Genomic DNA, 13,731 nt, shown 5'->3' with positions numbered 1-13,731 from the left:
ATTCAATAACATTTTTATTTTATTCAGAACTAATAATTTATATCAAACAATTAATCACTTCTTTTAAATGTTTTTATTTGCAAGAATGAAAGATAAAATTCAACTTGGATGGTTATTTTTCAAGATTTTTTTTTTTTGGCCTCTCTCTCTCTCACACACACACACACACACACGTGTTTCAAACTTAATTTTTTTCTGACATCCATCACATTTGTAACAATCCTTGAAAACCTTATTTTAGCTACAACATATATCGTCGCTTTGTATTTATGGTAGGTTTTGTATTTTCTATTTGTGAGTTTGTTTATTAGTCAGAGTATACACCATTTTATGGAGTGAAATTATGCCTAAGCCAAGGTTGTCTCTCACACCAGGTAGCTATTTTCGGGGTAGGGATCTATGGCTTGAATCACCCTAAGAGTGAGATTTATCCCCTGGAAATTGGGGTCGATCTCAGCAATAAAAGATGAGTTCCAATGAACTCTCTCAAACTGGTAATATCAATATAGAGAAGAGAAATAGAAAGGAGAAAGAATAAAGAAAAAGGACTAAATCTGGTAATTAACAGGAGAGATGTACCCAATGGGAGGATAAGATGGACAAGGAAGACGGAGAACAGAGAGAATCTCGCAGCCACAATCATACCACACTCATGGTGAGCAAACCCAAGAAACTCTCTTCCAAACCTCTTTTTTTTTTTTTCCCAACGATGAGTTACATGGTATAAATAAAAAGAAAATCAAAAGACTCCGATTCCAACTTTAAAACTGAAGCATTACGAAAAAATCGGTTGTTTGCACTATAAAATTTGAACTATCATCTCTTTCTCTACATAAAGAAGAAAAAATGAATTATTTGGGATATGTCATTCTTTATTTGCACAGTATTATTCTTGTATGTTTTTTATTGCCACATCATTAATACAAAATGGATCCAATGTTTGTTTCAGATACTTGTGAAAAGAAAATTAGTCTTAGGAAGTCAAAGTCGAAGTCCTTATCACAACCAAGTTCTTCCACTCAGCCATCAGTTACTTTTAGATGTATAAAAAATATGGGAGCATTGACGGACTCTGAAATCATCCCAGATTATCAACCCTCATTCATGGTCAGAGCTTTTGGTCTAATGTTCTAATTTGATGGAGTTGACAAATTAAAGGATTGAGAGGTTAAAGTTTCAGGTTTTACCAAATAAAGAAAGATTGGTGATTAATGCAATGTGAATATGAGGGCTATTGTGCTGACCTCCGACCAACAAAATTTGGCATTACTAAGGGCCCGTTTGATAACATTTCAAGAAACGCGTTTCTGCCGTTTCTGTTTCCAGAGTAAAAAGCATTTGATAAAACTGTTCCGTTTCACTTATTTTCAGAAATAGAAATAAAAATTTTTACTTATTTATGGTTCAAGAAACGACTTAGGCGAAACTTATTTCGCCGTTTCTAGAAACAACTTGTGGCCATTCTTTCATTGGTTACTATCGACTTCTAAAAACATGACTTATCAAACACCTTCAATTCCGTTTCTGTTTCTAGAAACGGAAATTTATGTTTCTGTCGTTTCTTGAAACAGAAACGGCAGAAACGTTATCAAACGGGCCTTAAGTAGCTTGGGTATGAGTCATCCGTATCTACATCTACATTAGAATTAATTCATTACGTATGTGCCTCCTTGATGTCTGTTGGTAGTTGTTTCTCATATGTATTTTAGTCAATCATTGAGACATGTTTTTGTAACCAAGTTCTCAGAGGTTACATGTAAAATCTTCACATGTAGGATGTTGGCCAGATAAGTCATTGAGATATATAATATCTTCTATTAACCATTGAATATAATTTTTCCACTTTTGACTTGATTTTTCCTTTGTAGGATGTTGTGTATCAAAGTTATCCGTGTGAATTTTCAAGAGCATTTCTTGTGTCTCTAATGGCATCTATGCAGAACCTCTTATATGCACTGATTACAGAGAGAAAATTGGAGGACTGGAACCTTGGATGGGCATTAGGCTAGAGATAATGTCATATGCTATAAGGGATTTCAGATGGACGAATACAATATAGTTTGATTGTTTTAATCTCTTGGTGATTGAATATTTGAAGCTTAACCTTGATAATCGGTGTGTTTTAGTTCTTGTGGTGCTGTAGTTCATACTGGCAATGGTGTTTACTATTTCGATCAAAATGTGCATAAAAAAATAAAATGTGCAATATTCGTAGTAGTTTTTGACTAGTCCCATGGACCCATACTGACCTTACATCCGTATGGACCGGGTCATATCAGAGTTGAATGAAAACTATTCAACTTTCATTGAAAGTTGTGAAGAACATTAAATACCCCGTGTGAGTTCTTTCATTTTTCTTTTGCAAGAGAAAGAGAGGGATGAAATGGAATGAAACTAGCTCTTTTTTCTTTTTCTTTTTTTTTTTTTTATGTTGATTGGCACCATTAATGCCTTAAACAATATTAAAGAGCTCAGTACAGGGACCACTATGGTTAAAAAAAACAAAACATGGACCACTATTGGTCCATTGGAGGGCTCCACTTTTGGGTCACTAAATACTCTACATGTCAGCATAAAGCGGTTTCAACAAATTAAATCTGTGCAGAACCTCGCCAGAAACATCGTAGAACACAAAATTAGCATCTGTTTGAGTCAATTCCACAGACATGAACCCTTGCCCATCATAGAAGAATTTCACTCCATCCCTGTTCAATTCTTTAACATCACCTCTCCATGCCTTAGAACCTGCCCCACTAGTCAAGTACTGTATTGGACTGCATTAAAATCCCAACTCCATTAGTAAACTTTACATGATCTAATACCATTAGATCATTAAGGGTTTTCAAGTTTACCTGTCATTACTACTGATGTGTTCCAAGCAATGATCATGCCCATTTATGTAGAGATCCACATTATTAGCCTAAATGATCATAACAATAACATTAGTAAGAGATCAAAGATGTTTTAATGAAAATTTTGTTCTTAATTAATGGTTTGTTAAATAATTACCTTGAGGATTGGAAGAAGTTGGTTTACAAGTTCCTCTGTGTCTCCATGATGTCCGACACTTCTGATGGCGTGATGACCAATGACGATCTTCCACTTCGCCGGTGACTCCATCAATGCCAAATCCAATTCCTGTTAACAAAAACTAACAATGGTAGTGATGTCCAACACAAAACCCTGAGCTTTAAACCGAAGAGGCCATTCCCAAGTTCATAAGCCTAATTAGGAGTATCAAAATTAAGACTAAATCGAACTAAGGTCTTATTTGGGTTGATTTCAGTTTTAGGTATTATGACCCTGAAACCTAACAAACTTGACATCGAATCGGAACTGGCTCAAAATTGATATCAGCCTGAAACTCAAAAAAAAAAAAAAATCACTTTTTTTTTTCATATTTTTGTATAAATTAATATCTATGATAAAAAAAAAAAACCTAAACTAGGGAAAAAATGAAATTGAACCGATAACAAATCGATAGAACCCAATATCAAACTGAACTTTCTATATTGGATTAGTTTTGGTTTCACTATTCCCACACCCAAACCAACTCAACCCAAACCGACTAGTTGACACCCTTAAGCACATGTGGGACTAAGGCTGCGTTTGGTAACGTTTCTGTTCCAGAAACGACGTTTCGTGTAAAAAACGGATATTTCAGGTTCTGTGTCAAAATGCCATTTTTTTTTTTTAATGAAACTAGAACGACGGAACTACCTTTTGTCGTTTCATCAATTCTCTTTTCTAGTATTTTTTCTTTTTCACTTTTTCTTCCAAAATAACGAAACACACCATAAATGTACCAAACACCTTGTTCTTTTTTTTCGTTTCCATAGAACGAAGAAACTCCAGAAATGTTTTCCTAGAACGTTACCAAACATAGCCTAAAACCTCTCTCATTCCTAACCACTGCATCAATTAGTTACCTTAAGAGCATTAGCAATGTGATTCTCTCTGCTAGGAAGCACTCCTCTCCAATCATATGTATGTTCTTTCGGATCAGTGAAGTACATATCGACGAAAGGATTCGTGTCGATGAAGAACAATTCTGCAACTTCTGCAGAACAGAACAGAAGATGAAATCAAACAGTTCATTAGTTAAATTCAATTTTGATGAGTTAAAATTGGAATAGAAAAGCATAGGTTGGGAGAGTTTCTTTACCAGCATTAACAAGGAAGGACCTCAAGCAAACCCATCTACTATCAATCTTCCTAAGCACAGGGCTTATTTGTGCTTTTACATCTCCTCTGTAATCATGGTTACCCAAAACTGCAATTTCAACAATCAAGAAACCGGGTTATTGACCCACATGGTTGAACCACCAACAAACAAACCCGCTTTGGCCATCTAATGGATTATTGTATTTTCTTTTCTAAAATACTTATCACTAGGGGTGAAACAAGGCCGGGTTGGGCCGGGTTTCTTAAAACCCTAACCCAATCCTGTCGGGTTCATACCAACCCAACCCGGATTGGATTGACCTTGGCTTCTATAATGGTTGGATTAATCTTGATCGACATGTTTTTTCCATTCATGTCTCATATATTAAAAAATTATAGAAAAATAAAATACCTATTGGAGCCCTAATTTCTATTATAAAAATAGAAGGTTAAATTTCGAACTGGGTTGGGTCAGGTTGGGCCGGGTTAAGGCCTCAACCCTAACCCAACCCAACCCTGACCCAGGGTTGGGATTTTTCAACCCTATCCCGCATTCAGGGTAAAAAAACTTGGCCCAAACCCTGTTCGGGCTCAGAGTGGGTTTGGGTTATCAGGGCCAACTTTCAGCCCTACTTACCACTGTACCACGGCTTCTGTAAGCTCTTAGCAGTATAGATTTTGGTGAATGACTCCTCAAATGCCGGATCATCGACGCCGATCAGGCCATTATCGTAGAAATTATCGCCGGTCGAGACTACAAAGTTCACATTTAGCTTTTCCCCAATCCTTCCCATCTACACAAACAATTTAAATTAGTAACTACCATTTTAATTTGGATAAATTGAAGCTGAAGAGAGTTGTGAACTATTAGGTACCTGATGAGCAACATGAGATTGGTTATAAGCTCCTTTTCTACCCCAATCACCAACAACCAAGAAGCTAGCAGACCCATCTCCATTAGCAAGTTGTTGTAATCTCTGAAGCTCTGCAACAGTGGAAACCAAACAGAGGCTCAAAGTGGTCAGGTACAACAGAGCCATGGTTTTGTTGCAGAGACTTGCACTACCCATGGCTCTGTCTTGTGAGGAGATTAAATGAAAGGAACCCAACACCCAACAAAGAAACCTCAAAGAAGGATTCAAAATAAGAAGAAGAAAGCAACTAGGATAGGAAATCCAGAGCCTTCTTCACCACCTTCTTCACCAACGTAAAACAGATATCTTGCTCATGGTTTTTATAGTTTCGGTTGGGGACTTGGGAGGTATTTTTTTTTTTCTTGGTTTGTGTGATTTTAACCTGAATTTAGTCTAACCGGTTTTACCACAAGCTCTACCATGTTTCACGCTCATTACTTTTCCACCGGGATAAGCGGTCGACGGCGTCATTGGGCGGTTCTCATGTTCGGTATGACACGTGGCCAGTATTAAATGGAGAGATCTCTAGGTTCATCAATAATGTTTGGTTTTTGTTTGTTTATCCTTAAAAACGGATATTACGTGGAATATTTTGTGGAATTTTGGTTTTTTACTTCCGAATGTTCCGTTCCCCCATATACATTGGTGTCAATTCTGAGCAGGCGCCAATAGGTCTGATCGAGCCTGACATTTTTATGGTTCAACTTGGATCGGTTCGATTAATAAACATATAAGGCCTAAGTTGGTCCTATAAATAGATAGTATACGGTGAAATGGGTAAGCTCGATATACCTCCCGATCAGCTTGGCCCATTTACAAGCCCGATCCAAACTGATTAGCACGATCGTTTATATAGGTATTTTGATTTTTTATTTATTTTTGATAGAGTAGGGTATATATTGATATTTTTATCAATTATTGTCTGTAATTAAGTGTAATATCTTTTCAAAATTGTTGATGATTTAACAAAATACATTAAAATTTCTTAAATCTAAGAAAAGTAAAGACCATTTAAGGCCCGGTTAAGCCTTTATTGATACATTACCCTGTTTAAGGCCCGATTATAGCTTGATTAGTAGAAGCCCAATTAAAGGTCAGAACCCGATCAAGCCTGACATGACACCGATTGAGATCGACTCATTCCTTAAATAGATAGGTCATAATTTGATGACATAGGCCTGCCTGGCCCGACTAAGCCCGACCGATTGACACCCCTAATCTATATATTCGATGTAATTTTTTCTTTCATTTTCTCGGCAATCAAACATAAAGGTAAGTAAATTATTGTCGGCAGCCAAACATAGTCTGAGGGAAGTAAATGCTAAAAAGCCAACAACAGAAAAGGAAAAAAAATTCTAACGCCGTTGCCGGGGATCGAACCCGGGTCACCCGCGTGACAGGCGGGAATACTTACCACTATACTACAACGACTTGATGGTTGGAGATGGTTTTCTTAGTTAAATTAATAGCTAAAGTATCAAGGGTCAAGGTTTAAAGATTGTCCCAGACTAGTGCCAAATGGGATCTGATTAGATAGTGATATAGAGGTCGGACCATCTAATTATGAACTTTAAAGTCATGGTTATGGAGCTTGAAACTGATGTAAGATTATTCTAGGGGTGACCTAAGTTCGACACTCACTGGGCATACTTTGAGCCACTCACACAAGGGTGTTTAGTGCTCTTCACTGCTTTCAGTGAAAAGTTGAATAATTCTTATTCAACCTCGGTATGACCCGGTCCATGCGATTGTGGGGTCAGTATGGGCCCGCGGGACTAATTCAGCCTGGATACCTGTCGTTAGCAAAATTCTAGGGGTGTCAATTTAAGATTTCACTTTCTTGTTTTTTATTTAATGATGACAACCTCGTAGCAAAATGCAACCAAATTTGGTCGTTGATAGATTTCATGTGGGTAGACATCTCATTTTGTCAACTAGAGTTACGCATGATGATGATAAACAGGAGTTTGACGGGCACATCTATAGAATTTTTTCGTATGGGCATGACTTACTTTGCCTTGTGGAAAAGTGATCTGGTACTGATCAAGATTATCAATATGTAAAATTTAAGAACTAAATTCAATCATTTATCTTCACTAGTAGAGGAATATTTTAATGGTTCACACACATTTTTAGCGATCGTTAATTTTCAATGCTTTATTTTATCACTTGACAAACTTCATTTGAGATGAAAATGAATAAGTGAAGGCATAAAGATCTATCTATCCAAATTTTTTGAACCCCAATTAATGAGCATGTCCAGAAAAAGATCAGATTATTTTTCTTTTGGCAATAAATTGGCAAAACAGAATTGTTGCCAAGACTTGGCAGAATACCTATAGAGCATCTCCTTTGGTCCACATGTCAAATTTTGCATTAGACTCAACTATATTTCCAAATTGTAGATTTAAAAAAATAAAATAAATGTCTTCTATGAGCCATAAATAATTAGAGCTGTATTCTCTCTCCAATGACATAATTATCAAGAAATTGTGATCAGAGCATTTATGTCTTAAGGTTCTGTTTGGTTGCAAAGAGAATTAAAGGGAATGGAAGTGAAGTTTTCATATTTAAAAAAGAAATTATTATCATTATTACCCTATATGACTATATCACTAACTCCAAATCATTCCATATTTGATCATTAAATTTCGCTTTACATTTCATCTAAAACCCTTTGCTATAAAATGTAAAATAAAAGCTATGTGTAAAATGTATATTACTAAAAATAGTAATAAAATAAAGTAACTTATACAACCCATGGAATCACATAGGATAATAATTACAATTTTTTTTTTTTAAGTTCAAAAATTTCACTTCTCCTACCTTTAAATTCTTTGCAACCAATCATAGCCTTAGGCTATGTTTGGTAGCCAAGAGAAGAAAAGAAAAGAAAAAAGAATCTAGAAAAGAAAGGAAAAGAAAAGAGGAGAAGATAAGAAATGAAATGACAGGAAAATAAAAAAAAATATGTATGTTTGGTTACCATTAGAAGAGAAGAGAAGAAAAAAAAAAAAGATTTTTTTTTTTTTTTTTTTTTTTTTATATTTTCTCATCTTTTTGTGTTTTTGGCAAGATTTTATTTTTTGAAGCAAAAGAAAACTTCACAATTTCCAAGGAAAATTTTGAAATTAAATAACTGAATCTTCTCTTGGATGAAGACATACCAATCACAAAGAGAAATTTTTATACCAAGAAAATATATTTTTTTTCTTTTCTTAATTTTCTTAGAAACCGGCCTAAGATTAGCCCAATTTGAGAAAATCTGAGCCTTCAGTGTTGGCTTAAATAATTTTGATTGGGTTGAGCTTGGGTTGAACAATCCCAAACCTAAGGTCGGCTGGGTTAAATTCTTGTACCTTGGGCTGGTCTTGGGCCACCCTTCCAGCCCATTCCATGCATCCAAAGCCCACCTCTACTTATTTGTGAATAGTGATACATGGTTTAGAACAGGTAAGGGTGTGTGGCTTCGTGCGATGGTTGAAACTCACATTGCTAAAAACACCAAGCATTAAACTAATGATAAATGCAAAAGAATTATCAAGAGGCAAAATTGGAAATTAAGTTTATATTAGTGAAAATAGGCAAAGGGTTGCGCTTAATGATAAGATACAAATGTTGAGACCTAATGGTCAAACGGTAGAAACAGCTTCTCGATATTCTCGAGGTAAGGCTGCGTAGTTCTTGTCACTCAGACCTTGTACATGTAGGAGCTTCGCATTGGGTATGCCCTTTATTAGTGAAAATAGGTTGGGCCATGCATGGGATGAGATGATCTAGGTCCAGTCCACTCTTTACACTATTGTTTGGACTAGGCTTAGGCCTGAAGTCAGTCCTCTGCCCAAAGGACATTAAACTCATATTAGCTAGACTAAAAACACTGAGGCTTTGTTTGGTTGTAAGGGTTATTAAAGGAAAGGGAAGTGAAAATTTTCAAACTTGAGAAAAAAAAATTTTTGTAATCATTATCTCATGTGATATTATAAAAGTTTCGTTTAAGTTATAAAATGTTATTCCCTTCCTTTTAAATTTCCCTTACAACTAGCATATCTTGAGCACTTCAAATCTTAGTTGCACCTCAAAAATGCCTCGCACATAAACACACTTCACATCTTGGTTATAAAATATTTTATTTTATTATTATTTTTTAACTAGGAACTTATTTGGGTATCCCTAACTGGACCATAAAATTTATTGATAGAAGATAAATAAAAAATATAATTTGGGGGGGGGGGTTGGGGGGGGGGGTGTGGAGGGATAGAACCTGCCTTACCCCGAACCCAACATGCTAAGATTTTACTAAACAAAATTAGGAATTAAGATAAGTAAAACCAAAACCCAACTCATATACCAACAGAGGAAGGATGGCTTACACATCTTAGTTATATGATTGTTTTGTTTCATCCAAAAAAAAAACCAAAAATATTTTTATTCAATGGAAAATATGAAAATTTTGATTTAATGAAAATTTCCAATTTTATGCTTCGGTTATTCTCATAACTTTGCAATGGATTGTTTGTGTATATTTTGTGCATGTATAAACGTGTTTAATTGATATTAACAGGTTCAGTCATAAAGAGTTTGGCTTAAAGAGTGATTTTTCCCAAGAGTTCACATTGACGGGAAGGTTTGGCACCTCGATGTCGGCTTTTTGCCACATGAAACTGTAGTATGTTCCAAGGGTTGGGTTGTTCACCCATTATGGTCCAAGCTAGGGTGAACACTTTTAGGACTTTGGACAGGATTTTGTACCAAACCAAGACCTAGACTAATTGATCTCTAGGTCTGCACCCATCGAATTCGAACCACATGATAAGGTGTCAAATGGTTGGTTCGTCTGGTCTATAAAATCAAAACCGCAACAGACGGTTAAGTCTGTTTCAAGGGTTCCTTATCAGTTTGGTCTCAGTTTTGCATGTATAATAAGAAATATTTCTTTTCATCGGTTTTTCATTTTCGATCCATTAGGTTGGTTTTCATCAGTCTGGTCAGTTTACGGACACTTGGCGGTTTTTATTGGTTTTTCATTTTCGATTCGGTTGGTTCAGTTTGGTCAGATCAGTCTTTTAACTCGAAGCTGTAATTACTTTACAGATGGGCTGGCCCTATTGGGCCAGTATGGCCACTGCAGTTATGGGCTAAACTAGCGCACCACTTCATTGATTTATATTCCCTTGCTTATGTTACCTTCAAGAGAGCTCTGAACATGTACCAAAATTTACCACGGCAGTCAGGACTGCATTTGGTTGTTCAAAGGGTTCAATAAAAGCCCAATCCTTTAGGCATGTGGGATTAGCCCAAAAATCAGGTCAGTTCAGCAAGATGGGCCCTCCTCCATGGGCCAAGCCCATATCCCAATCAGGCAGGCCAAGACCATTGGGGGGGGGGTGTCCATGCAATCAATCAATAGTGCTTGCATTATTTAAATTCAATCGAATCCAAAGAAAGTAAAGATCATCTGGTCCCATCACTGATGTTGCCATTGATTTTAATTTAGTTTGGATTGAAGTGCGCACTGAGAGCTTCCTATAATTTCCATTTTCCAAGATAGATATGCCTTTATAGTATCTTAGTGGGTGTCTTTTGCTTTTAAGGATTGGGCTTTCCTTTCTGGGGCCCCTTCTGGCCCATATCTTTACAATGCTTTATGCATGTATAAATGCAATCAAATGAGAGAGAGATGCTTTAATGCAATCAAATGAGAGAGAGAGAGAGAGAGAGAGAGAGAGAGAGAGAGAGTAAAGTTTTCAATCTATAACTTCGAATTAAGAGGTGGAGGGAATCTCAAGTATAAAATAGGCTAACTAGTAACTGATGTGGGATTAACTTTCCAATACTCCTCCAAACATGTGACAGTATATGTACTGCGGACATGTGGATATGATGAAAACCCATTGGGAGTTTAGTCTCACATTGGTTACTCATTAGCCTAAACCCTCTTATATACTTGGGAGTCCCTCCAACTACCAGTTTGAACTTTCTGAGAGAAAACTTTACGAAGAATCTCATACACAGCTACCTAATTATGTTGGGACTTTCGTATGAAAACTTACCTCAATAAGGTGTGAATTCATGTGTTTCATCTTTTTGAGAACATCCTTGAACAGATAGCTATGCTTACTGAATATGGGTATCCATCTATTCCATTGCTTTACGTCTAAGTATCAAAAGATCGAAATCCACTTTACCCTTGATGGCTAACTACAAATACAATCTACATTTTTCGCTAAAAAGTCAATTTGTATTAAGAAGGAGAAAAGGGGAAAAACAAGAATAAGAATCCACAAGAGATTACAAAGGACAACCAATTCAAATAAAGATATAGAAAAGAAAGGGAAAAACCCCACTTTCAACATTGCCATTAGTACGGGTCCCTCTCACTTGACACCAATAATCAACCCGAGATATGGTATGTCAGTCTACCTTGCTCATCTATCAAGATCTCATTCTGAATTTTAGGGGGAAAAATCAGACTCGACAATGAAGATGCAATTTTTGCAGCCACTTTTGGGAGATAATCCACAATTGGATTTAGCTTCTCTATAGCAATGCAAACATTTCCACCTAATGGAAGAAAGACATACATTGACATAATTCCAATATGGTCGAACACACCAATGATAGAATCACCATTCACTGCCATTGAAACTATTGTAGAATCGCATTCAATCCGGAGAAACTGAATACCTGGATATTTTGCAGCCACTATGCCATTCACTAACGCCATGAACTCAACTTCATAATTCATTCCATGGCCAAAAAAATTTCTAAAAGCAGAGATTACCCTAGCTTTGGAATCCCTAATGATCCCTCCTGCCCTCTTGACCTAGGTTACCAAGCAAGCAACCATCCGAAGAAATTGGAAAAACCTAAAAAACTTCCATCACCACTGGGGTATTCCTAGGGGAAATGGGAACATCCAGCCTTATTGAACAAGAAAAATCAACAACTAAGATCGACTTCCCCTTGAGAAAAGGGAATTCCATCTTCTAGAGAACTTAATATCATCTTGAAAACAATTCCATATCACCTGGTACTACCATTGAACCACCTTGCATTGCATTCCATCCAAATAAAATATAGGTCAAGGACTAATCTTAAACACCATGCATCCTTAAGTACATGATTTCTTGCAATCTTTTTCTCCCATAATCATCTTGCCATTTAATGAACCAAGAAGAAGAGAAGACACTGCAAAACAAAAAAAAAGGATAATCCAAATAGACCGTGCAAAAGCACACTCCAAGAAAAAATTTGCACCATTTCTCGATTTGTGCTTGTCATCCATGTGCAGGGGCATGCATGTACAAATACTTTCTACATTGGTCCACCATAACTTTATTATCATCTCTTTCCCTTCCCTTCATTTTTTTTTTCTCTCCTGTCAATGTAACAGTTTATTCATAAAAAATACAAGTGAAAGGATGGGACCCCTCAGTGATGGTCTTCTTTCAGGAGACAAGTGATCAAACCCAAGGAAATTAATTAGGATTTAATACTGATTAGTAATAGAAAGGGACTTGTCTTTTGAGGTTCACATGTAGGCACTTGATCTGTCTCTATACATTTGTAATTTGATGATGACTTTGACCTCCCCATACGTAGGAAACTCAAGGAAAAGAACATTGACACGTGTCCTTTAATTTGGTGAATTGTGATTATCACAAAATTGATTAAACCCTAAGTGATTAATATTTAAGAAGGAAAGAGATGGTATCCATCATTTCAATAATTACTATCATTGATTACTAAAAATGCTTTAAGAGAAGAATTTAAATCTAACCCTTGTTGACAGCTTACCTAGAGAATTGATTTTTACAGCTATGTGTGGTATTATGGGGCTTGTTTGGCATTGGACCAGCTTTCTCGACTTTTTTAATATGCTATTTGTGTGGTCCTCAAAGGGAGACCCTTGTCTGGCTTTAGGTTGAAAGCTTAAAAAGGGTTGGTGAAGGGGAATGGAGTTGTCACTGGTGAAAGCCAATCACCCTTAAGAGTTTGGCTTAAGATGAGTAAGAGTGACACAAGGTCTTACACAAGACAAATCAGCCAATGGAACTTGCAGTCTGAACCCATTTTCCAACCTCATTGGATGATTGTTCATCCACATTATTACAGGGAAATTCACCACAGAATTTATGTTCTCTCACCTCTAAACATACCCATGACCCCTCTCTCTCTCTCTCTAAATGTGCAGGTCTTGGACAGCTTAATCTAATAAAAGTAATAAGGGTTAGAGATAGTTAAGGTATAATAATCAAAATAATTTGTTTAGTCAAAGAAGGCCCCCTATGGGGTCTTGGAACCGGATATTCCTTACAAGAAGATAGACAAGTTGACCACACATGAAACAAGTTGGGCTTAAGCCCATTATGAAAATAATTTGATTATTTACAATTTTATATAGACATTAATAGAATGGACATGTGCTATGTAGTAGAATCCTTCAAGGCCTTGCTCTTTCCAGTGTATTTCCAGTTATGCGGACAATGTCGCTAACTCTCTAGCAAGGAAGGTTATGTTCTTGACATATTAGACGTATTAGTCGTTATCCACTTCTTGACTGCTTGATCTTTGTAATCATGTTGTCTTGTGCTCCTCATGCCATCCAAATCAATAAATTTGATTTCTAACCCCTCGTAAAAAAAAAAAA

General features: G+C 36.3%; 1 protein-coding gene and 1 non-coding gene across 2 annotated transcripts; both read right to left on the bottom strand.

Moving 5' to 3' along the window:
- Positions 1-2,379: 2,379 nt before the first annotated feature.
- On the bottom strand, positions 2,380-5,367 carry LOC122061223 (purple acid phosphatase 3-like). The gene is made up of 7 exons (XM_042624435.1): positions 5,040-5,367; positions 4,802-4,958; positions 4,166-4,273; positions 3,930-4,060; positions 3,010-3,138; positions 2,853-2,920; positions 2,380-2,774 (listed from the first exon to the last, which is right to left on the bottom strand). The coding sequence occupies exons 1-7, from the start codon at positions 5,232-5,234 to the stop codon at positions 2,561-2,563; spliced, it is 1,002 nt and encodes a 333-aa protein (XP_042480369.1). The 5' UTR covers positions 5,235-5,367; the 3' UTR covers positions 2,380-2,560.
- Positions 5,368-6,437: 1,070 nt separating this feature from the next.
- Positions 6,438-6,509, bottom strand: TRNAD-GUC. Its single transcript has one exon. It is a non-coding gene; the product is annotated as a tRNA-Asp (tRNA).
- Between the last annotated feature and the right edge of the window lie 7,222 nt (positions 6,510-13,731).

The sequence above is a fragment of the Macadamia integrifolia genome, chromosome 14 (assembly GCF_013358625.1).
Source record: "Macadamia integrifolia cultivar HAES 741 chromosome 14, SCU_Mint_v3, whole genome shotgun sequence".
Lineage (NCBI taxonomy): Eukaryota > Viridiplantae > Streptophyta > Magnoliopsida > Proteales > Proteaceae > Macadamia > Macadamia integrifolia.
Note: the sequence above shows the minus strand (reverse complement) of the source record. Positions and strands in the feature narration are given on the sequence as shown.